The following is a 16,042-nucleotide window of genomic DNA, read 5'->3' as shown; positions in this document are numbered from 1 at the left end:
TATATATATATATTATTAATCAATTAACTCGAACTTTAATAAAACTTATCTCGTTTTACCTTCCTCATAGGCGGCTTTGATTCTCCTCACACGCCTGCTTCCTTACGTCACCGCCCTCTTCCCTAACTTCTTTGTTGATTTGTTCATCGAGATCAAATGCGCAGAAACTCCCGCACTCGCAACCCCCAATGCACAACAGTGGCGCCATCTCTTCCCCCGCTCAACACCGACACCGAGACCTCTCGCCTCTCCACTGCTTGACGGCGTTCCCTCCCATACGAGATCGTGACGCCTCTTCTCTCGTCTCTGCAGGTAAGTAAAACGCGCCCTATCGCGTGATTTTATAAAGCAAATATGCTTTCATGATTTCATCCCCTCGCTTCCTCTCCTCTTTGTTTGGTGTCCTGACTGCTCGTTTCCTCTTCCTCTTTGTTCGTTTCCTCTCCCTAAACCCTAAAATTGAAAATGTAACATAAACATGATTTTATTTTACTAAAATTTAATTTTATTGATTATGTTATTGCAAATTTAATAATTTTAATTATTTTATTTAGCTAAAAATTTTCATTATGATTTTTATTTTTATATTATTTTTGTTATATAATCTGAATTAATATACATATATATATGTATAATATACGTATATATATATATACATATATATATATATAGATAAAGCCCAATGGCTAATATATTAAAGAAGAAAAGGTACATATAGGTTGTATGAGATAACCTAAAATAAAACCCAACTCACACAATACAACACACACAAAAACCCAAAGAAGCAAAGATACATAAAGGTAAAAAACAAAAAATCCATCAACAGAGTCTAAGGTGCTAGGGACGTCCCACTTTAGTTCTTCATCTGTCTCTAGTTCTCAGAATGGAGCCGACTAACAAATTGGTAAACTGCGTATCATTACCCGAAGTACCAAAAGTATCATTCATCATGTACCATTACCCGAAGTAACCAAAGTATCATCAATCAGATTCCTGAGCTCAAGTAGGTCTTCATTCTTCTTTCTCCAGGATGTGCAAACCTGTCATGACTCATCTGATCAATAGATTGGTCCAAAGGTGGCCGGATTGGTCGGAAAAGTGTTGGACGTTGCACGTCATGATTCCTCTGAGTCTGAGTAGCATTGACATCTTTCTGGACCTGATGAGGCGATAGTGAAGCGGCTGAGGTATTTTCACATGTAATATCAGTGATAGGTTTTAGGGTAAGCGGAGTCTGAAGAATCTCCCTCGCCTCCACAATAGGAGGTTCCAAAGACGGGGGAGCTATAGCAATGTGTGAAGACTGAATGGTTGATATATTGTCTACGGGAATAGTGAAATTTTCAGGTGTATCCTTTTAATGATCGATACTATCAATAATTTGGAGCTGATCAAAAGGAGTTCGAATCACTGCCTCAAACGGAGCACTATTTTTTTTGTTCACTGTTTTTTTTGTTTGAGGTGGGGATGTAGATGATGGCATTGAGAACTGGAGTAGCCGAACATACGACAGTTCGAACAATACGAAGAAAAAAGTTCAATCTCTACCTTCTGCCAATATCCATCATGTTGTATGCCCAACCAAATTTCCTCAAAAACGGAAGAAGTAATGTCTCTTTCAACAAGTATTATGGCTTCCGATGGACGAAGAAACGGAAGAAGTAATGTCTCTTTCAACAAGTACTATGGCTTCCGATGGACGAAAAAGATTAAAAATAAGAATGTCCGTCTTGAGTGGCTTACCATAAGCTGAGGCAATAGAATAAAACACTTTTTGAGAAAAAAAATAAAGACGAATCCAAACCGGAATGATTGGTGGTTCCATCTGTGGGTCAAAATCCACAGACCATTTCAGAATCTTCATTGTTCTGTTATCAATCCAGATTATTCTTCTAGCAAATAAGCGTGTGTAATATTCTTCATTATTAATTTGAATATGAATGTATTTCTGATATAATAGTCCAGTTTTTCACTTCCCAACAAGGTGCATAAGTTCAAATTCCTTGCGAATAAGCTCCATTTTGGGATGATCATATAAAAATTTCTCAACCAAATTCAGACGACAAGAGGAAGCAAGTTGAATACATTCAGCTTCTGAAAAAAGATAGCAGGTTTCACATTCTTCCTACCAGGTTTCTTGATGACCTCCTCTCACTCAAATAAAGGAGGAAAAGAGCACGATTTAGGTGTACTTGAGGCGTTGACACCCATGAGTTAAGCATACGATCTGTCTAAAGCCATCCTCAAAATAAAAGTGTGGCGTTAAGAAGAAAACACAAAAAAATGGCGTCAACCGAAGATGAAAAGGAGAACACGCGGAAGCCGCACTGCAAAGGAGCCGCAGAGTCGAGCACTCCCGAGCCGCTCGCGAGACAGGAAGGAGCTGCGAGACGAAAAGTTGCAAAATTTGCGAGACGGGAAGCCACAGAACTCACGAGACCGGAAGACAGCCGCAGAGGCACCCGCAAGACGGGAAACCGCAGAAATCGTTTGGTGTCCTGACTGTTCCTTCCTCATCTTTGGATGTTCGTTTCCACTCCCTCCTCTGAACACCCGACTTCTCACTTCATCTCTTTCTGTTCATTTCATCTCCTTCCCTGCTTGCCTCATTTTCTTTGGTTCTTCCTTTTGTCTCCCTTGAACTGAAACTGGTCGTCACAAAGAGGCCCATGAAACGCTTGATGTAGTGACATGTACCATCTTTATTTTTAAGCAACCAGTAAAAGTATTGTTTCTCTGGAATATAAAGTTCATTCATATCAAACACATTTGTATCTGGTGTATTAGTTTCTTCATTACGGTCACATATATCAATCACTGTCATTTGGCTCATCCTTGATTGTTATTCAGTGTGTTCATGATTGTGACATTCTTATCAATGATATTATATGTGTGCTAGACTAATATTATTTCCACTAGCTGAGTTTGATGCAATATTTAATAATGATTGACTTTCTACATATCCTTATAGATGGTCATAAGAGGCGAGTAAAATTTTGTATACAAGTTATAATCCCTTTTAGTTTCAATGATATAAGATGAGCTCTATTTTGTGTAATTATAGTAATGAAGGCATGTAAGTTGATCTCCCACCTGTGAATTGGTGACCTCGTTCATGTGGTGGATACCTAAAAAGCTAGCATTAACTTAGATAGTGTTCCAGGGGTTTAAAAATTTGTCGATATATTTCCTTAAGATTTATCTAGTTTACCACCTGATCGTGAGATAAAGTTCAACATAGAGTTATTTATGGGTACCACTCTAATCTCTAAATCACTAAATCGAATGATTTCATTTCTATAGTGATGCTTCTCATCAAGGATTAGGTCATGCTTTTATGCAATAAGGTAGGATTATAGATTGATTCCTTCAACAGCATAAGGTGCACAAGTAAAATTATCTTGCTTAGCAATTATCTTTAAACTGAAGATTTGGTGGCTATTGTATAGAGTTCGTTGTGAAATTTTCACCTATGATGCAGGGACCTCTCTAATTAAGGAGTTGTACAGAGTCGGACACGGTCCCGACACATATCAGACACGGCATATAAGTATCTTGTTCAAATAATATTAAAAAGGATGACACACACAGGACACACATTTCCTAAATTAGTGAAATAAAAATTTTCAAAAAAAATTTTTATGGTGATAATCAATATAAATATATTTCAGTCAAATTTTATGCATTAACATATCTAACACCAAAATTTCAATTTTTACATATATGACATCTTACATATATATGAACATGTGTATTCACTTTTAAAAATTAAAAATAATGGTATATTAGATGTGATATTTGTCGGCGCTAAAAGGGGGGAAGAGGTTAAAAGTTTGAGGGTGGTTTGTTCAAAAGTTGTCCGTAAGAAGCTGTCGGTCACTGGAAGTGAAGTCCCATCGCCTGCTTCGGAATGACGTTTTAATTTACATATATATAATATATATAATTTTAGAAAAATATGAAATCAAACTGACCTCATATTTTTCACAGTTTAAATGAAAGAGCGTTCTACCTCAAATCTTGTATCTATCCCGAGGGATAAACACAAGACTTGAGGATGAGGTTCAATCAAATAAACTAAAAAATATATGACATCTGTTTGATCTGCAAAACCGTTTTATTTGCCGACAAGTTTCCCTATTTAATACAAAGAATTAAATAGGGTTTATTTTAGGCTGGGTTCGGAAAAGCTTCCTATAAGGGCAAGTCCTTATAATTAATTACATCTTAAATGACCGAAGTCATTTAAGAAAACTCTCGATAAAAATCAGGGAATATTATCTTCAAAGAGGTCAAAAGGGTATGACTTTTCAACGAGATCGGACGAAGAGGTGTGAAGGGGGAAAGACTCGAATCTGGAACATTGTTGAGGAATACAAACGAGAAGGAACTAGGGGAGGTCGTAGATCCGGAGGCAAACCCCGATGGCTTCTCAGTCTATCCTATGATTTGGCTTAAGTTTCGAGAAGAAATTATTAAAGTGTTTCATCCTGCCAATTTTATTTAATTAGGGCTTATATTTGCGTGACCCGGTCACACAAATCGCCTAGAAGATATGAGGGTTTACGTCGTATCGGACGACAACCTCGGAACCTAGAACGAGTTAGGCCTTAAATCGTAGGATAGGATTCGTGTAGCTCGAATGAAGGATACGGGCATACTGCAATTTAGACAGTAAGCTCGGAATGGATTAAGACCCGACTTTGGTATTAATCAGGCTGATACTTTGATATTTCAAAAGCAGTTGTATGTTTCAAATCAAGAAAGCCTTTAAAAGGAGATAATCCGTAAAGCATACTCTACTCCATATTCGATTCATCCAAGAAGTATCAAGAGATATCAAGACCACAAGAAGTTATTTTGGCGGCCATACTAAAATGAGAGATGGCAAATTTTGTAACTAAGTGCTTGACCTACCGAATGGTCAAGGAAAAACATCAGAAACTTGGTGATCTATTGCAGTGTCTTCATATCCCAAAATAGAACTGGGAGGAGAGAGATGGATTTCATGGTTGGCTTGTCTAAGCCGAAACGGGACCATGATATTATTTGAGTTGTAGTTGATACTCATTAAGTCAGCTCATTTCTCACAAATCAAGCGTGATTATTTAGTAAAAATGTTAGCCAAAATCAACAAAGACAATATCGTTTGATTGAAATGTCTTTTGTTCATATCTGAACAAGACAAGAGATTTACTTCTAAGTTAAGAATGCAAGTGCAAAAAACTTTGGGTACGATGTTGGACTTTAGCACTGTTTTTCATCCCCAAATAGATGGTCAATCAAACACACTATTCATATGGCATAAGACTTATTGAGGGTTTACATTTTGTACTTTAGAGGCGGTTGGAAAGATTATATTTCGCCGGTAGAGTTTGTTTACAGCTTCCAGGCTAGCATTAGCATGGCACTGTACGAGACTCCTTATGGCAGAAGTACTATTTTAAGTGTTTGGTTGGAAGATGAGTAAACACAAAGTACTATTTTAAGGATGTTGCAATTCATGTTTACTTCATCATGGTTGCCTTTAGAATTCTCCAAAAGTGAGTGAATTTTGAAATCATTGCATCATAGAACATTGTACCATGGTGTGACATTTCGTCGAACTCCACGACACAATGCAACACTAATATGCAATCACAGTGCAATCACAGTGCAACATCTCGTTGAAATCCCTGCCCCTCTCTTTGCTAGTGCAGCCTTGCAAACCTATGTCACTCTATACGTCGCGCTGACTCTCATCTCAGTATATCACCCATGATCAACCACATTTATCTCCTCTTCTTCTTTCTTCACACATCAATGATCCCATCACATTTCTATTGACCTCATTTTTAGTGAGATCTAGTTTTCCTCTTAGGATTTAGGGTCTAGCCTTAGGGTTCTCCCTTTGACTATCTTAGAGTCTTATAAATAGGACCCGCCTCATTTTAGAAATCCAACCTACCCCTTTATCCTTTTGGAGTTCCGCATGTGTGGTATCGGCCTCTAGCACTAAGGAGGTTGAAACCAACATGATGAAACCCAAAAGAAGTTTCTTTAGAATAATTAAGCCCTAAGATGGTCTTATGCACAATTTGTACTTTCGTGCGCACAAACTTTGCGATTCAGACAGTCAACATGTTTGATCACTACAATTCGTATCGCCTGTGCCGTTATTTTTCGAATGCTTAAATAAAATTTTTGAAACAATCGATCGTGAACCGAAATTTCAATGAAAATTGAATTCGACGTTTTTTTTACTCGATTGTTGACAAAGTTGTCCAGACGACCCCGGATGACGAAACAGACCGCACCGACGCATTCGGAACGTCGATTTTAGCTAAGAATGACACCCATTTTGCGAGGGCACCGCGCACAAATGAATTGCACGAAATTTGCATTTTCTTAAATAAATAAAAAATCCTTATTTTTAAAATTCGTAAGTCTTTAAACCAAACTCAAGCACACGAGTCCCTCTCCCTTTCACGGTTCGTCTGATCGCTGCCCTAGCCAAACCGAACGCTCCTCTTCTTCCTTGCGAAGGATCAACCCGAGCTCTCCTCTCCCTGCGAACCGATCCCGACCGAGCGGCCCTCCGATTCTCTCCTCTCGAAGTTTCGGCTCGAGGTCCCCTCTTCCCCGTGCCCTGCGAAAAGCTTCCACCCTGCCGCTCTGCCTAAAAGCCTTTCCTTGTCACCACGGGCACTACCTACCTTTGTCGCCACTCGCCTCGTCACGATCGGTCTCGGCTCACCTCCCAGGTAAGTGATTGTAAATTTGTTCTCCTCCTCTGGTTATATAAACCCCTCTTGGGGGAAGGTTTGGAGGTTGGCAAAAAAATCGAGAGAGGGGGAGGTGCTGTCAAAATTTCCTCTAATCCTTTTAATTGGATTTTCCCTGCACAGTTCATCTTGTGTTTGCTTGAGGTCTTTTAGGGTTCTGTGTTCTGTTTTGGCAAAGCTTGAGAAAGCTTTGATAGGTGGAGGTGCTGCCGATTTTGTTGGGGTTCGTGTTCTTTGAACCAGCTTCAAGAGGTAACTCTTTTCCCTTCTCTCTTCTTCAGTTGATTCATGATGTATCTCTTAATAAATTCTTTACTATATGCGTTTGATGCAATGAGAAGGATCTACTTTCTGTTCATGGTTGGTCTAACCTTTAGCTTTTAATCCTTAATTTGTTCATTGATCATAAATTTGGTGGGGGGGAGTCCTTGACGCTTCGTTGCATTGATCCTTCTTGCTCTCCCCCACTTTCTTCCCCTTCTTCGCTTAATATTTGGATTAAGGTTTTGGAAAGGCTATAACTTGTTCAGGCAGCGCCGAAATCTTTAACAGACATTAGATTAACTTTATTTTATTTATTTTTTTTTTAGTTTTGGTGTCACTGTTGTAATAAAGCATGCGTGATGGAGGATGTGGATACGAGTCAAGCAGGAAGTCTTTGTTTGTCAATATATGGCCTTCATACTAGCTTACCAAGTAGTATGAGCACTATCAGGCTTTCAGATATATGATTGCTGTTGTTGTGAATTCAAGTTACAGTGGTTGTGGGATTAGTTATTAATGGCATAGAACACTAAAGCATAAGAATCCAACACTTTCTTTTGATATTGAGGGCCAAGAGCTGCCCCTTGCTAGCTGTCAAATGGAAGGATAAGGCTGATAGTGATACAGTTTTAATTCCAGAAGATTGCAAATGCTTAAGCCGTAAATTTCAGCCAAGGTCTTTCAATGAGTAACATATATGCTTTTTTATTTACGTACCCACCACCCAATTCTTATATATTTACATTTCTAATACCCAAACTTTAATTCTAATATATGTGCCACGCTCTACCCTATGCGTGAAATGGTATTATTTCTTTAGCAATATCAAATATTTGGACGGTATATATGAAAGATTTGTGTGGCATAAATGTCAAAATTGATGTATAGGTGTGAATATTCAGGAGATCTTGCATGTATGTCACTTCAATGCTTACACATGTATGTGGGATTCAAACTTGTTTTAGATTTTCTTATCATACAACTCACATGGGAAGTATTTTGATATTTGGTTATGGAAGATTTTCAGGATTGGCAAGTCCTTGTAGTATTTAATTACTTTGTCTTTTGTTGTTCATATCATTTGAATTAGCTTAGGGAAACGTTGATGATAAGAACTGTTTGCAAAGGAATATTTATCCAAAGAACCTACCTGTGAATAATTTGTTTCAGTGGAAATGAAGAGCTGTAACGTACTCTGGAGCGCTTAGTTCACTGGTTTAATTGATGTTATTAAAACTGCAGCTAGTTTATCCTTTAACTTTTCGAGAAATACCGTCAGTAGTTCACTTGTTCTTATAAGCTCAATTGGGAAATGGCATCTCGCCTCGCCGCGGTTTTGGAAATGTTTGAAACTATTTGGTGTCCCGTTTGTGCTGCGGTTTTGAACACGTTTCATGGCAGTTTTCTGCTCTCTGGTTGTGTCAATTTGAGAAGATTTTTGGAGGCTTTTATGTATCGATTTGGGCACTTTGAGTGTTGATTTTTTTAGGCTTTTAAAGACATTTTGGAGGTTGATTTGATCATTATTTTGAAAAAATTTAAACGCTTTTAGGCCAATTTACTTGTGATTTTGCCCTTTTGCTTAGTTGATTTCTTCTTAGAAGTGAGTCGGTCTCCTTCTCCGTTGATTTTTTATTTAATTATTTGGAAAACAGTTAAAAAATATTTGAGGATTAGTTGAAAAACACTTCATTGGAAGCAAAACACCTTAAATCACTTCAAGCACAGTTTAGAGGAATAGGCTTCATAGACTTTAGAAGCACACCCTAGGTCAGAGTTCCTCTACCTAATTTTCAAATGAATGATGAAATTAAGCACTTGACCTCATTCCACAAGTCTATTAAAACGCTAAACATAAGGATACACGAAGATGTGGTTCATAACTTCCTTTTAATGAAATCAAGTAGTGAAATTTCTATTTCCGCCATGACTCAACCTACAGTGAAATTCAATGCTTCGGGATTTGAGCTTGAGCCATACACTCAGATCCTCCTGACAATTGGGGACACTCCTAATGTCACATATAAATCCATATTACTGGTTCTTTATACGTGATATTGTGTTTTCTTTTACTCTCTTTTTTTATTATTTATATGATTTTATTATACCAGATTTTCTAGCAATTTGTTTAAGCTTCCTGTGATTTGTTGTTTTTCTTATTGCATCATTTACTTTAATGCACTTGCTAAACTCTTTGGATAGAGAAAAGTAGGACATATATCAGGAGATACACCTGGGCCCTTGAGACCCAACAATAATCATACTTGCAAATATAAAACACTAAATTTGGAGTTGCTACAATTTGAAGCTTGGAGCAAGTCTTTGTGGGAAGCACGACGGAGAAATAGCAGATGGAGGATGATGATCTACAACAACATACATTTCCTTAAGATTAAACAACAAGTCATAAGACTTCAAGGTAGTCTGCATAGCGCGACATAAATCCTCACTTTGAGGACTTCGAGGTAGTCTGCATAGCGCGACATAAATCCTTACTTTGTCTTTTAGGCATTTGCACAGTCAAGTTGTGCAATTTAAGCCCTAATTCACTTTAGGTTTTGAGGTTGTCGTCCGATACGATGTAAACTCTCATATCTTCCAAGTTATTTGTATGACAGTGTCACGCAAATATAAGTCTTAAATAATAAAATTAGCATGATGAAACATCAAATAATATCTTCTCGAAATTGAAGACAAACAATAGGATAATTTGGGAAGTCACCGAGGTTCGTCTCAGGATTCATGACATCCCCTACTTTTCTTTCCCTTGACTCCAGAAATAAGTGTTCCCATTTGGTCTCTTTCCCACTTGAATTTTCTATATCCAACCTTGAAAACCACAAATTTTGAATTCATGAAGATAGATACCTCTGATCATCATCGAGAGTGCCCGTAACAGTTCTCTTAAGTGATTTCAGTCATTTAAGAGGTAATTAACTATAAGGATTTGTCTCTATAGAGAGCTTTAAGAACCCAGGTAATATAAACTCTATCTAATTCTTAATATTAGATAGGGAATTTATCGTTCAACATAAAGGTTCGTAGACTAAAACGGATGTCATAACTTCCTTAGTTTATTTAATCGAGCATCACCAGCAAGTAGTGTATTTATCCTTCGAGGTAGATATATTGCTTGCGTTGTTGTGCTCGATCATTTAAAATATTGCAGATATGAGATCGGTTCGGTCTTGTATTTTCAAAAATTAAAATATTATTTTTTTTTAATTATATATATAAATTAAATTAAACATCTTTTAAAACTGGGCGTCTGGATATCCATTCCGGCGACCAACAATTTTCAAATTTTTTAAACGACCGACGATGTCCAACCTGAGTGAGCACCCTAAAAACCTCGTCTTCTCTTTCCTTTACACACTATCATTCCCATCTTATGCCTTTCCAAGTGAGTGTGGCTTAGTTTTCTTCATTTATTTTTTAATTGTTTTACATTATTCCGAACAAAATCAAGAGAAATTATTACATTGATTCTAAATAAATTGCAAGGATAAATTGCAATTACCTTGCACTATATTTTAAATTCCCCTATATTCCAAAATCCAGCAACCAAACAACTCACAAACTATTCACAATAAATTGAGCAAACATTTAAAACTATTACCATTCAGAGCAGTAGAAGTAGAAAATAGAAACCTAGGCTAAGAAAAACTAGACAACTAGCATAAGGTTATTTCTATTATTTTGATATTCACTAAGTTGGTTGGCTAAATTCCATTTATTAAATAATAATTTTTTTAATCATGTAGTCTAATTTGATGTATGAGTATACTATTATACCAACATAGATAATAGTATGAAAATCTTTAAACTCATCAAACAACAAAAGGGCTATAAATAGTCCATTGGTGAGATTAAACTTTAGGAAATAAAATTCAAAGCCATGACAAAGTAATAAATGGCTTTGAGCCATTGAAATTGAATGAAACTCACGATGAACAATAACTTTATCGGGAAGTTTCTTGATGAATTGTTCCGCAGCAAACCTCCAGTCCTCCGCACTGCAAACAAGCAAAAGAAAAAAAAAGAAAGGCAGAGCAACTGTTAAAGAATAAATGTATAGGGCAGTTTAAAAAGTGACTAAGATATTTGATAGTATACAGGTTATCAATGCTTGTTATTTGTTCATTAGGTGTCTTGGTATGTGACGAAGGCAAGAAAATATGAAAAAATTGAGCCAGCACACCCATCTCCCCACAAAGCTATATGAAGTTTTGAGAATCCTCTATTTGCCCATCTCTTTCTTAAAACTACTTTCTGAATTTTGAAGCAAACTATGAGTGACTTTTTATTGTGTTTTATTTTAATTTTACTTTATTGTATTTTTAATCTTTCCGTTAGCAAAACGATGCTTGTATTTATCCCGCCACAGTCGAGCACTTACCCATGTCTCCCAAAGCAGACTCCTCCCAATTCCCCTCTGCTACTCACGCACCCTCGCAGCCATATTCGCCATGCCACATCCTTGTATTTCTTGAAATGGCAACCTCCGCCGATTTCCAAACCTCTACCAAAAACTCTTGCCACCTCTCTCTAGAACCAATCTCCTTTAGCCAAATCCCAACACACCATGACCACATCAATCAATCTCCATCCCAGGCATTGGAGTTTTAGTCCCGCATCTCAGGATAGTCAATGATCCGGTTGCCAAATCTGTCATTTACCAACCCCAAATCACACATCACCAACATTACCTGCGCTCATATCTTGTCACAATTTGCTCGACCTTCAGATCAAGGCCATTTTGAAGGAATGGATAAGGCTAGAGAATAAATGTAATGGGAAGTTTATAGAGTTATTGTGAGTCCTTTTAGTCTAAAAATATTAAATCTTATTTTGGTCCATATGTTTCTTTGTACGCTATAACTACTCTATCATATGGAGGATTAGAGGAAGCAATTATGAAAAATTGAGCCAAGGATCGCCTCCGTTTCCTCCAATGCTAACTCGGAGCTACAGACATCCTTTATTTGCTAATCTCTTTCCTCGATATATTTTAAGAAGCTCTAAACCGCAGGATCACTTCACCTTTGCAGAGACATATAATTTTACTTCTCTAATATAATGCACGAGTATAAGATTAAGCAATGGTGAGTTCAACCAAGGCTTTCAGAAAGCTATTTCATATTATGCTCAACAGCTCAAACCACAATTAAAACTGAAGAAAAGGCCACTCAAACTAGTTTCTCTTGGAACAGAAGTAAAGACTCGAGTCATATGAAACCAAGGAAACGGACGAGATATTTCAAGAAAGCCTTGCAGAATCGTTAGCTACCTCCCAACAAGGCCATTCACCATGACAACAAGATGCTTCGGGATTCCCGTCTTGGAGGACGAGCCTTCGATGCCTTCGGCCCAGAGATCCCCGTTGCGCCGAACAATCTCCACTCCATCTTTCTTCTCCGTTTTCATCACTGGGGTCCGAAAGCAGTCCATACACACAGCCGCCCTACCGCCAGCCGACGTCGAACGCGCACGTGACCGCAGCCCCAAGCAGGACATTCCGCCTGGCCGTCGGATCCAAAGTCGACCAGTTAAACCAAAAGCGAAGACCGACGGAGCGCCGGCGGTGAGCATTCGTGCCAGAGAGGGAGTTTTTAGAGCTCGGTTGTGATCAGGGGAAGGGAAAGGGAAGGGAACGCATTTCGGCGGGATCTTAAAGGAGCATTAGGTGCTGGGATTCGGTTTATGAGGAGATCCGAGAAACGAATGTGGCGAAGCGGTAATTTCTCGACTTCGATGGGTGAGAGGGGAGCCTCCGCCGCGTTCTGAGGTCCTACGCTTCTGTTGTAGGGACGGTTTGAACAATTATCTGAGACATTCATATTATGCTTTGCGAAAGTCGAAAACAAGTTAATTGGGTTGATATTTTTAAACCGGCTCAAACTTCTATGAGGTTGTTAGTTCCCGAGAGCTCGTGACATTGAAGTGAGGAGAAATTTGGAAAAAATCAACCATTTGGTTTCCGGAAAAATTAATTCAATATAAAATTAATATATTGTATTTCAAATATATTAAAATTATTTGATTCTTTTTAGAATAAATTTAAGATTTCATATTTGTTTATGTAATTCAAAGAAAAATAATGCCAACATAAGATAAGTCATTGACAGGGTGTGGTGGCGACTGGCAGATAAAAACGTGATCAATAGTGGATAGTAGCGATTGCCAACAGCTGGACTACTACTAGGGTTCTATGTTAGAACTAAAAAAAAAATCACATTCAATTTTAAGAGAAATAAGCCATAGATTAGCGGAAGCGTATCGAAGTCCATTAGATCGATTGCACAAGGTATGATCTTCCAATTTGCAGATTTTCTATAGTTTCTTTAGTTTCTTGTTGATGGGGTGCAAGAAAAGGATGTGTCTCTCAGCAAATCGGGGATCATTACCCTTTGAAGTAACTACGAGACGGTTACAAAAAAATATTGCTTAATTCTAATTCTGCCCCTCATCAAATTAGAATTTGCACTTATGGTATCCACACTATAATATCATGACAAATGTGCCCAAAGTCATAAACTTAATTCTAAATTAGACCACAATAATTTTGACTTATTAAATGATGACCCAACACATTTATTAATTACATTGTAGTCCCAAAATTAATCCAACATTTCTAAACTCGTGTTTGACTAATCTAAAAATAATTTTGTTCAAAATTGATTTATGTTTAAAACTGCTCATGAATAATATCTATCTCAAAATTGGTTTTTTTTTATATTAATTAGAAAAATATGTGTAAAGTGTTGGATTCGAACATGTATCATTCATATGTAATAAAAGACGCAGAAGCACATAACCAAACGTATTGTGGTGATTTGAACTTAGATATATATGTATATACTATATTATAATATAAATAATAGATACAACTTTTTTAAGCTAAAATAAATTGTTTCATGTTCGACTCGCTTGCTTAATGAACAATATGATCAAGAGTTACTTAACGATTTGAATATGAGCTGTTCTCAACTAACGAGCTTTTTTGACAACCCTAGTTGCGGCGATGGCAGAAGACAACCAATACTGGAGTACAGACGGTGCGGGTGATGGCGAGACTAGGCGATGGATCACTTATAAATCAATTAACTATACTAAAATAAATCGTCTCTAACTCAAAAGTTGATGCGTGCTAAAAAATTCACGACGGTAGAGTAATAAATTTTCGTCTTAGTGTTGTATGAAAATTCAGAACATACATATGAAATAGAAAAAAGCGGTCATGACTCCAGAAGTTTTTACGTGCAAAACCTGTAAGAGAAAAACCACGGGACCTGACCCCGTTGCTGACAAAACCCGTAAGAGAAAAACCACGGGACCTGACCCCGTTGCTGAAATCCACTATTGATTAATGATTACAAAAATCGCTTATCCCACAAACGGGAAATGGTAACTATATTTTTCAAGGTACAATGTCGACTGACGGCGTTTGGTTGGTAGTGATCGACGACGGTCGGTGGTGGTTGATGACGGTTGGTGGTGATGCTGAGCTGCAACTTCTCCTCAAAACCTCATGCTCTCTCTAGACTTCCTTCTTCTTCATGAGAGAGATGGGGCTCTATTTATAGTGTTCTGGGTGCAATTAATGTAGAAAGATGAACCATTTTGATCGGATGGTCTGAAGTTTGATCGGATGGTCTGACGGATGGTCCGAAGAGCTTCCCTCGATCATACGGCGTTTAATGGACATTTGAGTGCCTTAATGATGTCAGAATTGAGTGATCTTGGGCTCGTTTGAATTGTCTTGTCAAGACGCTCGATTTGAGTATAAATTTGTCATATCTGACAGTCGTTTGACTTTCCAAATGTATTCATTAATCATCTAATTATGGTTTAATTACTTGATTTGGGCTCGATTTGACTTGGATTGAGCTAGTTTTTATATCATTAGGTTCGTCTCATCGAGCCAGTCATTTTGACTGTAAGTTTGTTGAAATTGAAGCTCTAGATGACTTTTTATCAAGATTTGAATGTTTCTTGTTCAAAATATCGTCTCGGGATCCGTGTTGCAGGATGATGAAAATTTATTGGTGTTGTATCAGTTGCCCCCCTATTTTTAGGCGAGATCATTTTTATCGTCTGAAAATATCAAAATTAGAAGCATTTAAGTCCTGCATATATATGATTTTATTAGTATCAGTATAAGAATTTTTTTTCTCCTTATATATTAAGAAGTTAAAAATAGGCAGTTGGTAAAATCTTTTGCTTCATAAGATCATAAGAGGTTAGTGACAGCGACTTTATATATGCTTAAAAATACAAGAATTTGATACTGCTGCTAGAAGATTTAATTCCCCGGCAACGGCGCCAATAACTTGACAGCGGTTATAGATTCGATAAAGATGTAAATAAAATATTCAATAATTACAAAGTCACACTTATCAACGCAAGTATACGTATCGCTCAAGTAATGCAGGACTCTAATAGAGTCCTGGATATTGATCCCACATGGAGTAATATTAGAGGCTACGAACTAAGATTTTTGAAAATCAATACTTAATCACAACAATATAGTTCAAATTGCTTATCTGTCACAAATAGGCAATTGAAATAAATATGTAATTTTAATAACTCTTAAATAACTAATTTTACTAATAAAATTTCTAATGTGAAGTTCAATATATAAGAAAGCATCATTCTCCTTGTCAAGAAATTAAAGTGAATGGATAAAGTGAATCAGTTCAAATTGGATTGTGTCAAATAGGAGCATACATATTCTTTACCCTTTGGTCTAGGCATAAAAAATATTGACTAATCTTATGCTTGTTTACTGAATCTACGACTAGGCTGGGAGAATAGCGGTTCTCACTTTGGAACTTCCACGTTCCCCTAGTTTGAGGGCTAACATCTACACTTAAGCACCCAAACGATATGACCGAATTGAAGATTTTAGTCTGTCACTCTAAAATCTCCAATTCTACACCTGATAATTTTATTTTCCTATTTATTTGCACCCAACTTTCAAGGACTTTGACCTCCCTAAATCTTGGATGTAA

At 37.2% G+C, this 16,042-nt stretch overlaps 2 protein-coding genes across 12 annotated transcripts in view; one reads left to right on the top strand and one right to left on the bottom strand.

The window, feature by feature from the left end:
* The window catches only part of LOC110026119, a 69,917-nt gene extending 57,054 nt beyond the window's left edge, over positions 1-12,863 (bottom strand). For all 7 annotated transcript variants that reach the window (XM_020726934.1, XM_020726935.1, XM_020726936.1 and 4 more), the window contains exons 1-2: positions 12,319-12,863; positions 10,977-11,044 (exon numbers count right to left, since the gene is read on the bottom strand). In XM_020726934.1, the coding sequence (XP_020582593.1) occupies positions 10,977-11,044; positions 12,319-12,620 (370 nt within the window). In that variant the 5' untranslated portion in view covers positions 12,621-12,863. The remainder of the gene's footprint in view (positions 1-10,976; positions 11,045-12,318) is intronic.
* LOC110026118 (uncharacterized protein At1g26090, chloroplastic) overlaps positions 6,461-16,042 on the top strand; it is a 69,219-nt gene continuing 59,637 nt past the window's right edge. For 4 of the 5 annotated variants that reach the window (XM_020726928.1, XM_020726927.1, XM_020726924.1 and 1 more), the window contains exons 1-2: positions 6,461-6,743; positions 6,888-7,016. The gene's annotated coding sequence lies outside the window, so the exon portion shown is untranslated. Of the gene's footprint in view, positions 6,744-6,808; positions 7,017-16,042 lie in introns of those variants that run through there. The other variant, XM_020726926.1, reaches the window with a different exon arrangement.

This window comes from Phalaenopsis equestris, unplaced genomic scaffold (genome assembly GCF_001263595.1).
Source record: "Phalaenopsis equestris unplaced genomic scaffold, ASM126359v1 Scaffold000352, whole genome shotgun sequence".
Lineage (NCBI taxonomy): Eukaryota > Viridiplantae > Streptophyta > Magnoliopsida > Asparagales > Orchidaceae > Phalaenopsis > Phalaenopsis equestris.
Note: the sequence above shows the minus strand (reverse complement) of the source record. Positions and strands in the feature narration are given on the sequence as shown.